This window comes from Ictalurus punctatus, chromosome 24 (genome assembly GCF_001660625.3).
Source record: "Ictalurus punctatus breed USDA103 chromosome 24, Coco_2.0, whole genome shotgun sequence".
In the NCBI taxonomy this organism is placed as follows: domain Eukaryota; kingdom Metazoa; phylum Chordata; class Actinopteri; order Siluriformes; family Ictaluridae; genus Ictalurus; species Ictalurus punctatus.
In genome coordinates, this window is record NC_030439.2 from 15,281,070 (window position 1) to 15,297,298 (window position 16,229).

The window sequence follows — 16,229 nt, forward strand, 5'->3', positions numbered from 1 at the left end:
AGATCGGAAAACCGCATTTTCGTTTTAAAACGCTCTCCGTCTACAACGACTACTTCTGAACGTTCTCCGATAACTGCTCGTCCACGTCTGAAAAAGCTTACATCCCTATACTGCGTGTGCGTAAAAACATAATAAGCCTTTGGCCTGTGTGATTTCCGTCAGGTGTTTATTTAAAAATGCGATCTGAAGGTTGTACAAAGTGACATTAATCTTTAACAAACTGGACAGCACGCCCAACAACTGAAGTACGACATTGTCCACCATCTCGCTTGTTTTGAGTTGAATGGGTCACGTGACTAAAAATACGTCATCGCGTTTGAATATCCCTGTTTTCTCAGTCCATCCTACAACGCAAAAACGCCATTTTCAAATTTATCTACTTGGGAGAGCGTTTAAAAAAAAAAAAAAAAAAAAAAAACGGCTCAGTTTTCGCTGGACAAAAACGCCGTCTCAGTGAAGGCAAAAAACGTAGAGGAAATGATGCGTTTTCAAATTTATCCAGATTAATGTGGACATAGACTGAGTCTGCGTCTGGACTGTGGTCCACAATTTGATGCCCGCCGACATGTGTCGCATGTGACCTGTGTCCGTGGATAGATGCATTGATGGATGCATGGATGGATATATGGATGCATGCATGCATGCATGAATGCATGGATGGATGGATGACACACCTTGATGCTGTAATTATAGCACACTGCTCGTTACTGAATCCCGCTGTACTAGTGACATCAACTAAACATGTTTCAGCCACCATTTTTAGCCTAGAAGCATTTCAAGAGCATCTGAGTGATCTCTAGTGGGGTTCAACTGCAGTGAGAAAGCTATTTGACTTCTGAATCAACCTGACTGCAGGAAGTGAACCAAATAAATGCAGTGTACAGCCAAAGGACAGAGCTGTATAGTGTTGCAGAAATGCCATGTGTTCTGGAGATTTGGTCTGACAAACAAAAAGGGAAGTGAAATCTCTGACTGCGCCACACAAAACGTTTTAAATTCATTATTTCCATAATCATTTATTAACCAGCTCTGTTCTCTCTTATTTTTTCTATTGCTATATTTTTGGATGAATGGAACAGTATTTATTACAAGTGTGTTTTCAGCCTTACATGTCCCTCAGTTAAAGGTTTGGGTTTTTATTTTATTAGTTTTCTTTTTTTAAATGTGCAGTATGAAACCAAACCCAATAGCCAATAAACTAATAGTATTAATTTTGCTCTCATTTGGACTTGGTATATAGACTAATAGGTGTGAAAGCATCCTAAAATAAAGTTATCATCATATAACTTACTTTCCCTGCTAGCTTGCAAGATGTCATTACTCTTAATATACTGTATGACATCAGGGTAATATCTGCCATTTTCATTTGTATAAACACACAAATGCACTTAATTTCAGCGAAGTATGTGAATGAAGAAGGAGTCAATCTCAAAAGTGTTCAAGTGCGATGTACCTTCCACACAACACCTTCCAGCCTCCGCAGAGGAACCAGCCCAGGCCACGGCGCCTCTGTCTGATCCTGGCTCTGGGAAGCGTTTGGTAATCACTCTCATCGTTCTCAAAAGCCTCCTCGGACATCATCAGTGGCATTTCGTCAAGATACGAGGCTTCGTCTTCAATCTGGTACCTGGCAAGAAGAAAATAGTGAGTGAGCATTACGTTTTCTATTCAGAAACTTCTTCGGTACTTCAGTGGAAAACTCGTGATGTCATAAAACCGTGTGGGGCCCAGTATGCAAATTATTAGAAACTTTGAGTCATAGTAGCTGTGTGCTAAGAAAAGTTTCTTTATTTATCACATACATGTGATGACGTAGTGAAATGTTTTTTTTCTTAGTTACTCATCCCACAGGATATACACACACAATAAAAAAGTATGCAATAAAATAATAAATACAGTAGACATAATAAAATATAATAGACTGTAAAATAAAATATTATACAGACTATTATATAGACTACATAACTAGCGACATAACTAATTTACGATTTGTCTACAGAATAGCACTGGCCAAGCGAATAAAAATGCTACAATTTTATCCTGGAGTTGTGTTTTATGAATATGATTACTAGCTATCAACCTTGATTGACACTTGAATGACCGCTATAGCATCTGATTAAGTAATGATATAAACAGTGGTTATCAGGACCTTCAGTTTAGCGTACACAGGACTATGTACTAATCGACTTCATTCTGTATCTTTAATCACACAAATATCCCATTTTATACACCACAACTTACTCTTCTATCATAAGTGTATCCTTATGAACTCCCTTCATTTTTTCACTGCACGCTCCTCAGGAAAGAAAAAAAAACACTCGATCCGAAACATCTTTGAGATAAAGACCCGAGAACTGGCTTGTTTTAAATCTCCAGAAACGTCTTAGAGAAACGAATTTAAAAAAAGCTCAAGTGTTGAGAGTACTCTGCATACTCTCACACGTATCTCCAGCGCTGCGTGGCAGAAAGCTACAATAACACGCCGAGATGAGCCGAGTCTCCAGAGGAGATCAGATTGCAGTCACACATCAGCCGAGCATCGCCTCCACTTACAGCCTACACACCTTCTCCCACCTGAGTCTTTCAGTTCTCTATGAATTTAATGGAAGCAGTTAAATAATCACCTCAGACTAGGTTTTTATGATTAATCAAATATTCCTCAAGAATACAATTGTAGGTGCCATATTTGTGAACAGTGAAACATTGTGATTATTGTTAAAGATATTTTATATTCTATTTAGTACTCTCAGTTTGACCAATCACTGATCATCACTGTTCCCTAATTACCAATCACTGATCACTATTGTTTTCCCCAATGAGCAATCATTGATCGTCACTGTTCCCAACAACTAATCACTGATCACCCTTGTTCTCTACAACCAATCATCATCACCATTTTTCCTCAGTGACCAATCACTGATCACCATTGTTCCCTACAACCAATCACTGATCACCATTGTTCCCTACAACCAATCACTGATCACCATTGTTCCCTACAACCAATCACTGATCACCATTGTTCCCAACAACCAATCACTGATCACCATTGTTCCCGAATGACCAATCACAGCTCACTACTGTTAATAACAACCAATCACTGATCACTACAATTCCAAACAACCAATCACTGATCGCTACTCTCCCAACAACCAATCATGAACACCAATGTTCCCTACAACCAGTCACTAATCACCATTGTTTCCTACAACCAATCACTGATCACCATTGTTCTACAATGACCAATCACTGATCATCACTGTTCCCAACAACCAATCACTGATCATTACTGTCTGTCTTGGCTATGTTTACATGTAATAAAAGTTTATGTAACTGTTTCATTCCTGTTCTTAATAGAAATTATAGCTAGTATTTTGTAAATACATATAGTTATTTTATGGTGACAGAATTACTAAATTCTTCGTTCTATTAAAAATAAGCATTTCTTTCTATTAATAATAATAATAATAATAATAATAATAATAATAATAATAATCTGCTATTTTCTATTCTGATCAAACTCTTCCATTCTACAAGTGTCTTCATTCTTCATGTAACACGTTTTGATATGCAAATATCAGTTGATATGCAAATTAGTCTATGGCATCATCTGGTCACTTTTAGTGACTTCAGCTACTTTCCCCTTACGCGAGTTTGCAACACTGCTTTCAAGGTTTCTTCCTCATATCGTCAGACCACTATATCCCCTGCGAACTAAATCCATATCTGGATATCTGTAAACATGTGTTTGTAACCATGGCCATTTTCAAAAGAACTATCTATCTATTTAAAAAAAAAAAAAACCTTTTAATATTTAAAGCTATGCTAAGGTAAGGAGAAAAGTGCAGGCCAAGTAAAACACTGTAAAGCGACAGTGCTGGTGACTAACGACTCATGTGATATAGATCCTCAAATATATGACCATGGTTAAGCCATACTGAAGCTCTATGTTATATGAAATATGTTAAAAGAATGAAACTTGGTGTTAAATGTGTATAAGGTGTAAAACAGCGGTGTTGTACACTATTAAAGTTTATAACTGCGCGGGAGTTGACAGTAGACAGCTGATAGTAAGCTACAACAACACTCTTAGCCTGCTAGCTCCAAAACCCGGAACCGCATCAAATAACACACTTCCGCGGTGGTAAAATAACATTTCAATGAATTAAGACTCGGTCGTACATTTTAAGAAGGCGATTCGAACAGAGTAAAAGTAGATTTCTAACCTGAGATGTCTGCCAGCATTGTAATAAGGGTGTTTCTTGGAATTGTTTCGCATAGGATTCAGTGGGATGCTGTCAGCCATCTTGGCTGGAATGTGTACGAAATGACGTCACTCCCAAGCGCCACTCCTGCGTCCTTCTGGTCCCACACTGCGTACTAGCGTACTATAATACACAGTATGGAAAGATAGTACTGATTAACTTTAAGGGCGTGCTGTTTGGACATAATATTTAGTACTGAAGTATGCAGTTTTGAACGTAGGCTAGTCAAAATAAATTCTACCATTAAGACTACTGACTTATGACTCTCTCATGAAAATAATAATAATAATAATAATAATAATAAAGCATATATATATATATATATATATATATATATATATATATATATATATATATATATATATATATATATATATATATATTATTTGCTTAAAAATATTTTGATTTCTTTAAATTTTAACTGGTTTGTTTTCCTTTTGCTTGTATAACATTAAAAAGTATCTATGCTTATGTGAATCTGAATTCTGTTTATCCTTCATTCAAGGGTTCCAATAATTCTAGACCTGTAATTTTATTACAATTTTACTAAGGTTAAGAGTCAAAACACATCATGATTTTGTAAAAAAAATATTTTTAGTGAAGAAGGAGCATCGTCAGTAACCGATTTATCCTGGTCAGGGTCATGGTGGATCTAGAGGTTTTTCTGGGAACATTAGGGAGAGGCAAGAATACACCTGGCTAGGACACCCATCACAGCATACCATACACACACCCATTAGGATACTTTATAAGCCCTAGAAATGAATCCAATTAAATCAGCACATTTCAGATTTCACCTCATCTTGTAAAAATACTGTAGGTGTAGTGAAAAACAGTAAGCCACAGTGTCAATCTTGTCATATGTCCCTACCAAAATATAAAAATAATGTCTCATTTCATGCACTTTGAGGACACTGAATACTGTGAAGTCTTTTTAAAACCTGTGTTTATAAATATACCACAACACCCCTCCCCCCAATTTTACCTCTTCTACATGGATTAAAATGTAAATGTCAGTCCAAAATATCACAAATATTGTATCACTACTCCATTAACAAAGCAAAACAAGAAGCACTGTCTATGTGAAGGATTTAGATTTTTATCATAAACGTCTTGTTTAATTTTTTTTAGTACAGCTTTGTCCCCAAACTTCTGACCATAAATATTTTTGATGTCATCCATGTTTATATAGTTAAATGCCAAAGATAGGGTTAAATCTCTAATTGAGAATTGCTGGAAAAAATTGTAACAGCATCATTTAAGATCATCATATCTTATCTTAATAGGGTCTTATCTTAATAGGTTTAGGCATCTAAAAAAAAAAAATCAATATCATAGAAAAGTACGTTTTTTTCTGTAATTTAATTCAAAAAGTGGAACTTTCATATATTCTAGATTCATTAAACATAAAATGATTTTTTTTTTTGTTTGTTTGTTTTAATCTTGATGATTACAGCTTACAGCTCATGGAAATCAAAAATCCAGTATCTCAAAATATTAGAATAAAGAATTTATAGTACAGAAATATCAACCTGAGATTAGCACTAATCAGATAATTAACTCAAAACACCTGCAAAGGTTTCCTGAGCCTTTAATTTCTCAATCTGGTTCAGTACACACAGCCACAATCAATTTTCAGATGAAAGTAAATTTTGCATTTCATTTGGAAATCAAGGTCCCAGGGTCTGGAGGAAGAGTGGAGAGGCACAGAATCCAAGTTGCTTGAAGTCCAGTGTGAAGTTTCCACAGTCAATGATGATTTGAGGTGCCATGTCATCTGCTGGTGTTGGTCCATTATGTTTTCTCAAGTCAAGAGTCAATGCAGCGTCTACCAGGAGATTTTAGAGCACTTCATGCTTCCATCTGCTGATGAGCTTTATGGAGATGCTGATTTCCTTTACCAGCAGGAAACCTGCCCAGTGCCAAAACTACTAGTAACTGGTTTGCTGGCCATGGTATTACTCTGCTTGATTGGCCAGCCGACTTGTCTGACCTGAACCCCATAGAGAATCTCTGAGAGACACCAGACCCAACAATACAGATAAGATGAAGGCCGCTATCAAAGCAACCTGGGCTTCCAGAACACCTCAGCAGTGCCACAGGCTCATTGCCTCCATGTCACACTGAATAATTTGTGCAAAAACAGCCCTGACCAAGTATTGAGTGCATAAATGAACATACTTTTCAGAAGGTCAGTATTTCTGTATTATAAATTCTTTATTCTGATATTTTGAGATACTGGATTTTTGATTTCCATGAGCTGTAAGCCGTAATCATCAAGATTAAAATAAAAATAAAAAGGCTTGAAATGTTTCACTTTATGTGTAATGTATCTAGAATATATGAAAGCTCCAATTTTTTAACTAAATTAAGGAAAAAATGAACTTTTCCACGATATTGTAATTTTTTGAAATGCACCTGTACGTGTGGCAATCTGGGAAAAACTGTCACATTGTAAAATTCTGACAATTTCTAATATATACTTATTTAGTTTTGAAAACTACAGGCTTTCTTGAACTGAAATTGTTATACATAGCTCAATCACATTTAAATGAGTATTTTATAGTGTGGTCACCTCCAAATTTAGAAGGACCAAACTGCATTTAAAGATTCCATTATGACTTCTGTGAACTGATTTGATTAGGTTTATGTCCATTTTGCTATGGCACATAGCTGTCTTACAACTTGTTCAAAGTGTGACATTCACTGTGTAAGGAAATCACACTTAGCTATCAAGATCTAAGACATCTTTCAGAAGACTGACAGTATATTAAATTGGCTCAGCTTCCAACATGTTCTTTGCAGTTCTTTTCAAGCTTAAGCAAGAATAAAGTAAATAAATTTTAAATAATGTTTTTTTTTTTTTTTTTTAATGTATTTTAAAATGTATGTTTTCTTAAAGTATAGGTGTCAAAGTATGTTAGGTACAAAAACCTAATTTCAGTCCAACCCTAATTTTTTGTCTTTTTTGACTGTTTGCCAGAATTCTGCAACAATGATATTAGATGAGTTTTCCAAGACCACCACTCATTGCACTAATAGCAATGCAAAACAAAACATGGGAAATCATTTTAATATTTTATGATTAGACACTAAATATTAATGATCAGAAAAGGTACAATTGGCTAAACACTATGGAACGTAAACGTACTGTAGTTACTCATTCTAACTGCATACAAAAGCATTAAGCTACAGAAGCAGCAGCATGATAGCATATAATTTAAACCCATTGCATTTTATTCTCTGTGAAAAAAAGTCATAGAGAAATGACAATACAAATTCCTTATAATAAATACAAAGGATTAATCTGTATGCATACAGTTAAGTGTTTTTATTTTTGATTATTTGTCAAAATTGCAACTAGAGAATATATCTTTAAGAATATTCTACTTCATGGCAATGACACTAGTGGGCTATTTTATAACAGTAAATTGATATCTTTATCAAAAGATCTTTTCAGCTTTACAACAAAGCCATTGCTTTATCCTGATAAAAAAAAAACCCCAAAGAGTACCTTTAACATGGAGGACATAATGAACACAACTTTACTTTCAGTGGTAACTAGTTCAAGATCATACAATAAAAATGATTTGATTTTGTATTCCCTTTGCTAAATTGTGGTTGATGCAAAATTCGAATCAAATGTAATTTGCATGTAAGTTGCAGTTTGTATTACTACTGGTGACCGATTGTCCACTTTCAGTACCATACTACCACTGCGTTACAGTTATTTGTTTTGTCTGGCTTTTATGGAGTTATTTGTTATGTCTGGCTTTTTTTGTTTTGTCTGGCTTTAAACATATCAGAAAGAAAAACAATGAAACCAGTCAATAGAAAAAGATAACATTGTAAATTTATATACAGTTGAAAGTCATCAGGTACATACTGCAGCGTCTGTTTTATTCTCCATGTGTCTTTTTGCATACGGGATTATTTCCACCCTCTTGTGGGTTTAATTAATTCTAATCTCTTTATTGTCATCAATCAACATGGAGAAGTGCCGTCCAGGTGTAAGGTCTACACTTGTTTTCCCAAGGGCGCGGATTGAAGAGCTGTTGCCACTGCTCGTCTTGTCCATGGCTACAGTAGGAAGTTGAGGTACCCCTCCATTCTGAATGACAGAAATTTCATTGTTCTTCATGGCTAAGCCATTGCTAATAGCTACAGCATATCGACTCCAAAAGTTCTGATCCATGTTCATGGCTCTTGCTGCAAGGTCCTTCTGAAATACTTCATTGAATTTGAGTGCCTCGGCACCTAGAAGAGCCAGTGGGTTTTCGACAGACAAGCGCCTACCTCTCCGTGCAGGTATGTTATTCCACATGTGAGTGCCCATGTGTACCTGCAGGAAGAGAAATCAAGAAGGCATTATTAATTAGTATATTTAAAGTACATACACTGTGTATGATTTCTCCAGTGCTGTATGTTCCTTATCCAGTGCAACATACCTTGAGGTTACCCTTTGTTGTGAAGGCTCGGCCACAGATGGAGCAAGCAAAAGGTTTTTCACCAGTATGTGTGCGCTCGTGGATTTGTAGGGCGCTTGCTGAAGAGAAGTTTTTCCCGCATGCATTACAGTTGTGTTGTTTAGGGGTTCGTCGTGGTGGTGGGCTTCCAAACAATGAAGTCATGCCTGGGATTATTGCTTCACACGGTGTAGGTGAAGACTGAATAGATCCAAATACAGGAAAAGGGCCTTCTTTAGGTGTGTATGGCCTATTGCAACTTTCCATTTCCATCTTAACTGGAACCCGTACACTGTCATCCATATCATGGGACCTCTGGCTTGCTTCTGAGAAAGCAATGATAAACCTTTAGTGAAAACTACAATAAGTACCATCATAACTTTGAAGAACATGACAAAAGAATTACAGAGAAGGTAGTAGGTAGGCCAAAATTGGTTATGTGTTAGGCTAAAATTTTGTCAGCAATTTCCAAGTATCCCTGGAATGTGTATGCATTATTGCACCATACATGATCAAATAATCAGCACCATCTTACCCTGCTCCATGAATGAAGACTTCCTGATCTGATCGTACACTGCTCCATTTATTGCATTTGGGGAATTAGACATTTCACGTTTAACTGTAGCTGCTGGCTCTTGCTTATCAAATGTAATGTTAAGTGAAACTGGAATATCATGTAGGCCCTCAGGAGGACATTTTGTTGGTGTTGGTGTTGGTGGATGAATGATGTTGTCTGACTCAGACAAGAAAGTACTCTGATTCTCGAAATCTCCTGTGGATGGAGAGCCATTATCTGGATGGGTTTCAAAAATGCCACTCATTAACATCTTGTGTTCAGATAATTGGTTAAGACTAACTGTTGAGTCACCATCTGATGTTCTAACATCAGACATATCGTGAGGTAATGGTGAAATCGTTGATGAACTACTGTCCAATAAAGTGTTAAGGGGGTTTTCACCATTTTCTGAAATATCTTCCTCTTCATATGATATATCATCAAGACTATCATCATCATAATCATTCACACTGTCAAAACTCTTCTCTTCAAGAATCAAGTCACTGTTTTTTTCCTGGATAGCATCTGTTGGGAGAGTTTGGAGGTTATTGGGAATCTGGCCACCCATGTGCATGCGAATGTGCTGCTGTAATACAACAGCATTGGTGAATTTCTTCTGACAAATTGGGCAGGAGTGCTGAACCTGAAGAGGAGGCTTTGCACGGTGGACACCAAAGTGAGTCTTCAGGTTGCCTTTTGTAGTGAAGGCACGGCCACACACCTTACATTTAAAGGGCCTCTCACCAGTGTGAATTCGGTGATGCATCTTAAGTGCACTCTGACAGCTGAGCACTCGGTGGCAGATCACACACTGATTGGGGTCCATCATCTTTTTGTCAATGTTCTCCACAAGTTGCTGGAGCTTTGATGTTTCAGATGTCTGCATAGATTCTTGGACTCCACTGAATGGAAACCTGACTTTAATGTGCTCTGAGACTTGAGATGGAGTAGAAGATTTCATCACTGGGGTAATCACATCAGTGGACTCTGGTGTATTTGCTCTTATGGGTGTTTCTGTTGATGGAAACTTTGAAATAATGTCGTGACTTTCAGAGATAAAATTTTCAGCTGGATCAGTCATGCAGTTTGTGGGAAGGTAAATTTCATCAGTCTTTGACATTGTTATGGTCCCTCCTTCCTTTTTCAACTGGAGGCACGCAGCCACCTTAGGTGTACGTAATTGGTTGTCAGACTGTATAGGAATATCGTTTTCAGTACTAGTGGCATTTGGAGACAATGGTGTACTTTCATTTCTAGCTAGTGAGGACCTTTGAGGAGATCTTTCTGTGGGTGCATTACTAAAGGCATCACTGATGTTTTCCACACTTGTTACTGTTGGGGGTACCTGCAGACCCAGTCTAAGAGGTAATGACTGTAGAATAGGTTTGCTGTCTAACCATGTTGACCCTGTTTTCTCTGGAGGAAAAGACATCCCATAGGGAATACCAGAGCTTGTTGGAATATTATCAAGATATTCTGGCACTGGGTATGGATTCATCTGTACATGTGGGTATTTGTCTTTGTGCCTTTGGAAGTGAACTTTCAGGTTTCCCTTAGTGGAGAAACGGTTGCCACATATGTTACATTTGAAGGGCCTCTCACCAGTGTGAGATCGCAGGTGGATCTGCAAGGCACTGTCACTGCCAAATACCTTGGCACAGAACCTGCATTTGTGCTTGAAAAAGGGGTCCTCAGAGCTGGGCTTGGTTTCAAATATGGAGGCATTGGGCATTTTACCTTTGCGATGCTTTATCATAGAAGCAAGTGGTTCTAGTGCACTGGTAGTGGCTGCAATGCTGGCAAGTGGGTTTGGGAAGATGACTCCACTAGGAGGGCTTTGAGGTAACAGTGGTAAGTTGGCAGAAGTGTTGATAACATTATTCTGGCTTACTGAAAGGGGACGAGGAGAGTTCAGAGTCTGGGTACGACTAACATTAGAGAGAGCACCATTGCAGGATGGCAATAAAGCAGATACCCCAGTAAATGTAGATAGAGGGGCATTTGGGTTTGCTAAGGAAATGGGGGCACTATCATTTTCTCTGGGATTGGATTGTTCCTTATGTGGCTGAGACACCCGAAATGACGGACCTTCCATCCTGGATGCCTGGGACACAGAAGCCTGTCCATTCACTGTGGAAGGCATGACTCCGGATAATGGAAGTACAGGAGGAGGGGCCATGCCCTGGAAATGGTAAGTGCAAGAGACAGAGGGAAATGCCTTTGAGGCTGGGTTTAGCGCAGCTTGTGTTGGTTGCCTGTTCATCACAGCGATCTGATTGCGGATCTGCTCAATGAGTTGTAGCTGGTGGACCTGCTGCTGCTGTAAAGCCATTAGCTGTTCCAAAATCATAGGTATTGCCACTGAGCCTGCCTTACTTCCAGATCCATCACCTTGGATACTTTGGGAAAACTGTGCAACTGCCACCCTGGTACTATGGAGGATCTCCAAGGTTACATTTGTGCTGGGAATGCCATAGTTTGTGCTTAGACACGATAAAGGTAGAGAAATGGCGCTTTCACTGGAGTCTGGTTGAAGAGGGCTGGGGTTTGATATTTTATCCACAGGTGCGGTAGTATCCATAGGGTCATCTGCCCCGACTGCATAATTTTCTTCAGGAAGACTGACATTTTCTTCTCCTTTCTCAGACGATTCAGACTCAGGTTCCATGTTTTCAGTTTCACCTGGGTCACTATGAGCACTTAAGAAGGACTCCGTAGGAGATCCCTGAGGGGAAGGAAATCTTTCATCCTCCTGTACAATGAGCACAGAAGGCTCCTCAGTGCACTTATTCTGGTGCTCCAGCAAATCTGACCAGTTGAAAAATTCAGCACAGCACGTCTTACAGACAAGAGTCTCCTCATTCCCGCTGCGGCTCTCGCTGCCGCTCTCCTCACTGCCACCTTTACTCAAGAACACTGTTGAGAAGGACCACAGAGAAAAAAAATGTGTGAACAGACATCCAGAACTTGATCAATTCTTTACAGCTTTATCTGCTGAATGAACAGTAAAGATAGATCTAATCAGACAGTGGCCTAATACAGATAAATATATTATATCAAATCAATTTACCAATTACAGAGGCTCTCAATATTGTCATACACCCAAGACCCAGCTGATAATTTTCTGTGCACAATCCATCAAATTACATAACTTATTTATTGAATGAAATTCCATAGTAATTATTGATTTCCAATGTTTTCAAACAATTCACATCCGACCTATCAGTCCACAGCAAATTGAGACTTTGACTAATTTTCCATTGCCAACATACACTCATTTCCCGGATATTTTAAGAACTGTTTTTCCCTATTCTTGTCATTGCCAATCTACACATACCCCCTCAGTGTCTGAATTACATAACCTTGACCATGATTTTTATTAAAATGAGCAAAACATAGAATAACCTTAGGTTACTTTAGGTAAAAAGGGTAAGGCACATTGAGGCCTAGTTAGATAATGTCCGTCAATCTCACAAATAATGTACCAAGCTGTAGTATTCCTTACTGCTGAGGTGGTATCATCAAGGGTATATATTTTGTACCGAGTGTTAATCTTTTACCTGAGAGGAAGTGTATTTCTAATTAGTTTTTAGAGCAACGCTTTAAATGTAGCCTATATCAGTGTCCCAAACTGGTACTGTTCCTAACACTATACTATTTTCACATTTCCATATGAGAGATACACCTTAAAGCTATTAGGTGTTACTATTAGGTGTAACCGAACTGCTTAACTACAGAAATAGCATTGAAATGGATTTGGTTGATTAAGAAAAGAGTGTATTCTAAAATAATTCCTAAGGTAAATCAAAAAGATCATGATAACGGTTAAAATGCTGTAATAATACACCAACAATATAAGTTGTTAATACATTTTTTTTTTTTAAACAAATCACAAAATAGACCACAATATTGTCGGTTGATTAAGAAATTAGCTTACTCTAAAAGTATTCATAAGGCAAATCAAAAGATCAGAATTATATGGGTTATTTATCAATTTCATTAAAAAAAAATCTGATCAAAATGTATTTAAAGTAAACGACCATTAATAATTCATAGTTAAAAATGAGTAGTTCATACTTTAACGTCTGGTCAATTTTAAGTGAATAATGATAATAATAATAATAATAATAATAATAATAATAATAATAATAATAATAATAACAACACCTATCACATCACAAAAACCACGGTTATTTTGACAACATAAATTACACAGGTAGCCCTACATGGTGCAATCACAAATTTGGTCATCACACTAGGCAATAAACGAGTTAACGACAGATAATCTAATTACATCCAACTGGCGCTTTGAATAAAATATCTCGACGGATTTTTCTCCCTGCAGTCTGTATTGTGATCCTTCTTCACTCACACACGGGGCAGTTACAGTGTGGGTCAGTGGCTCATCTCATTTCATTAAGCATGTGGGTGGTCCCTCACACACACACACACACACACACACACACACACACACACACACACACAGGAAGGTGAGAGCGCATTGAAGAGTGCTGAGAGAGTGCAGATCAAATGAAGCACCCCATTAGTGAATGAAACACACCAACACTTCAGCCGTCCAAATCGAGTGCACAACGACTACACTTACTGTAGCCTACTCAATCCGTGTGCACTTCATTTACATAGGCTTACACTAACGATAATTACATGAGCCTCACTATTTCTCAACCCCTTCTCAATAAGCATTCACAGATCTGCATTTAGTTTTCTTAAACCAAATATATTTCTCCAGACATGCGAAAACATATGAAATGTAAGTAACAGACACAGCTGTAGGGTTTAAATCGATCAGAACTAGGCTACTGGACTGAAACAACACCTTATCATGATAATGACACTGATGATTATAACAAAGGTCAAAATCTAGAAATGTTTTTGTGAACAATATCAAAACCTATAAGAGTTTATTCAAGTTTTCATACTGATTATATTCTATAAGCACCGATATATTCATTCATTTGCCATTCTCTTTAACATATTAAAACCCACAAACATTTCGAACCACTTTCTGAAAGTTATAGGCCTGAACTCGGAGAGATTGTGTTCATTAAAAACAGGAACCTCAAACGTGAACAAGATAATTTGAGTAATGAATTACTTCGCTAATGACTGAAGTCCATATTGTTCATATGGAGTAGAACAATACTTTCACACGTCTGAATAAAGGCACAAATTCAATAGGCTACAAAACCAGCCTGTCTTACACAGTAGTACATGACAAAATTCAGGAGTTATAAAATGTATTTGATTTTATTTTTCTAAAAAAAAAAACAACAACAATAGTTTAATTTTACTAGTGGGAAATAATTATGTTAACCGCATATGACGTAACAAGTTGCGTTAATAGTTGCAACATTTGAACTTTATTAAAAATAAATCTTGCATTTAGTGTAATTACATCTATTTCACTATGCTCAACTATTATTATTATTATTATTATTATTATTATTATCAACATCATCATAATCACCATTAATAATAATAATACTAACAATACGAATAATAATAATAACAATAATATAATAATAATAACAACAACAACAACAATTATAATAATAATAGTTATTATTACTGTTGTTCTTCTTATTCTTCTTATTATTATTATCATTATTATTATAAGTTAGCATTTGTTGATTGAACAAAATTCTTATGGCTGAAGTAGTTCAAACGGTGCAAACATTAGTTTTTCTCACACACACACACACACACACACAGAGAGAGAGAGAGAGACACACATTGTTAACGTGATAAACTGTTCACGGCTCTAGATTTTGCGTTGTGGATTCAAGGCAAATCACCGACAATAAGTATAAGATTCAGTTCAGAATCATTTTAATCTCATCTCACTTAAATTGTGATTATGTTTTTAAACTTCGCATAATTCTGTTCCTAAACTCCCTTCATCCCTTTCGTAATGCCTACAAAACTGCATTAGAAGATCAAACATAGCATTATTTCAAGTAATTCATTAAACCTGGAAACTTATCTGGGCTCAGGTACTAAAATAAATAAAGTCGCAAAACTGCAGCCACACACTAAGAGCAAACTGGTGCGTTAAGTGTAAAGTGCGCGGCACATGTCCCTGCATCTCCCCGTATTCCCCTGGTGCTGGTGCGTACCGCTGTCCGCGCCTCTCCCGCGCTGCTCCTTCTCCTCTCCCTCGGTAACCTGCTGAGGCTTGGCCTGCTTGCGCCGGGACATCCTGTTTGGTTCTTGCGCCCGCGCATCGGTGGAGGACGCGACGCGTGTGGACTGACGCACGGCGGCGGCTCGGCGGATATTCGGGGTTGTGGGGTGTTAGATGGTGTCAGCGGTGCGCGGTTTGCGCATGGCGGAGGTCTGATGATGATACAGGCTCGCGCATCAGGAGTAAAACCGGCCTGCGCGCGCGCGCTGGGATTGGCTGCTTTCCAGTCGGGTCGCGCGGGATATGCAAATGAAGCACGGACTTTGGATAATTAGCCGCCGCTGCCGCTGCTCTCTGTGCGCGAGACACGGCACGACCGACAGCACACACAGGACCCCAGCAGGGTTGCCAGATTGGAATGAGGTTTCCATCGGGTTGCCAGATAGGATCACTGTTTAACACTGATCCAGTTCATCACCAGTCCAAACATTTACTACAGTTTCACACAGCCTCAAACTGGGGTTAAGAGAAAATACACAACAGATCAGTAAAAAAAAAATAACAAGCACTAGAAAGCTGATTTAAAGATTTTGGTTAAAAAAAAGCTAACCCAAACAAGCAACAAAACAAAACAAAACAAAACAAAACAAAACAAAACACTTAAAGAATAGGCACGTGAATTGTATTATTCATGTGGGAATCATTACGTATTTGGTTTTAGACACTTCATACATGTCACACATTTGCATTCACATGCAGTGCCTGTGTTTTTATTTTCACGTGAGATTATATCACGTGAT

The 16,229-nt window shown here is 37.7% G+C and overlaps 2 protein-coding genes across 2 annotated transcripts in view; both read right to left on the bottom strand.

Moving 5' to 3' along the window:
* atp9b (ATPase phospholipid transporting 9B) overlaps window positions 1-4,353 on the bottom strand; it is a 51,115-nt gene extending 46,762 nt beyond the window's left edge. The window contains exons 1-2 of the mRNA XM_017454839.3: window positions 4,224-4,353; window positions 1,454-1,627 (exon numbers count right to left, since the gene is read on the bottom strand). Coding sequence (XP_017310328.1) covers window positions 1,454-1,627; window positions 4,224-4,303 — 254 coding nt within the window. The 5' untranslated portion in view covers window positions 4,304-4,353. The remainder of the gene's footprint in view (window positions 1-1,453; window positions 1,628-4,223) is intronic.
* Window positions 4,354-7,570: 3,217 nt separating this feature from the next.
* sall3b (spalt-like transcription factor 3b) lies at window positions 7,571-15,898 on the bottom strand. The gene is made up of 4 exons (XM_017454031.3): window positions 15,422-15,898; window positions 9,264-12,200; window positions 8,711-9,054; window positions 7,571-8,604 (listed from the first exon to the last, which is right to left on the bottom strand). The coding sequence occupies exons 1-4, from the start codon at window positions 15,501-15,503 to the stop codon at window positions 8,215-8,217; spliced, it is 3,753 nt and encodes a 1,250-aa protein (XP_017309520.1). The 5' UTR covers window positions 15,504-15,898; the 3' UTR covers window positions 7,571-8,214.
* Between the last annotated feature and the right edge of the window lie 331 nt (window positions 15,899-16,229).

Bases quoted from the DNA above. Each gene is read 5' to 3' on its own strand.
- sall3b (XM_017454031.3), bottom strand. From the start codon at position 15,503: ATGTCCCGGCGCAAGCAGGCCAAGCCTCAGCAGGTTACCGAGGGAGAG. The intron at 12,201-15,421 runs GTACGCACCAGC...CCTTCTCAACAG, and splicing joins CGGGAGAGGCGCGGACAGCG to TGTTCTTGAGTAAAGGTGGC. The intron at 8,605-8,710 runs GTATGTTGCACT...CTCTTCCTGCAG, and splicing joins CAACAAAGGGTAACCTCAAG to GTACACATGGGCACTCACAT.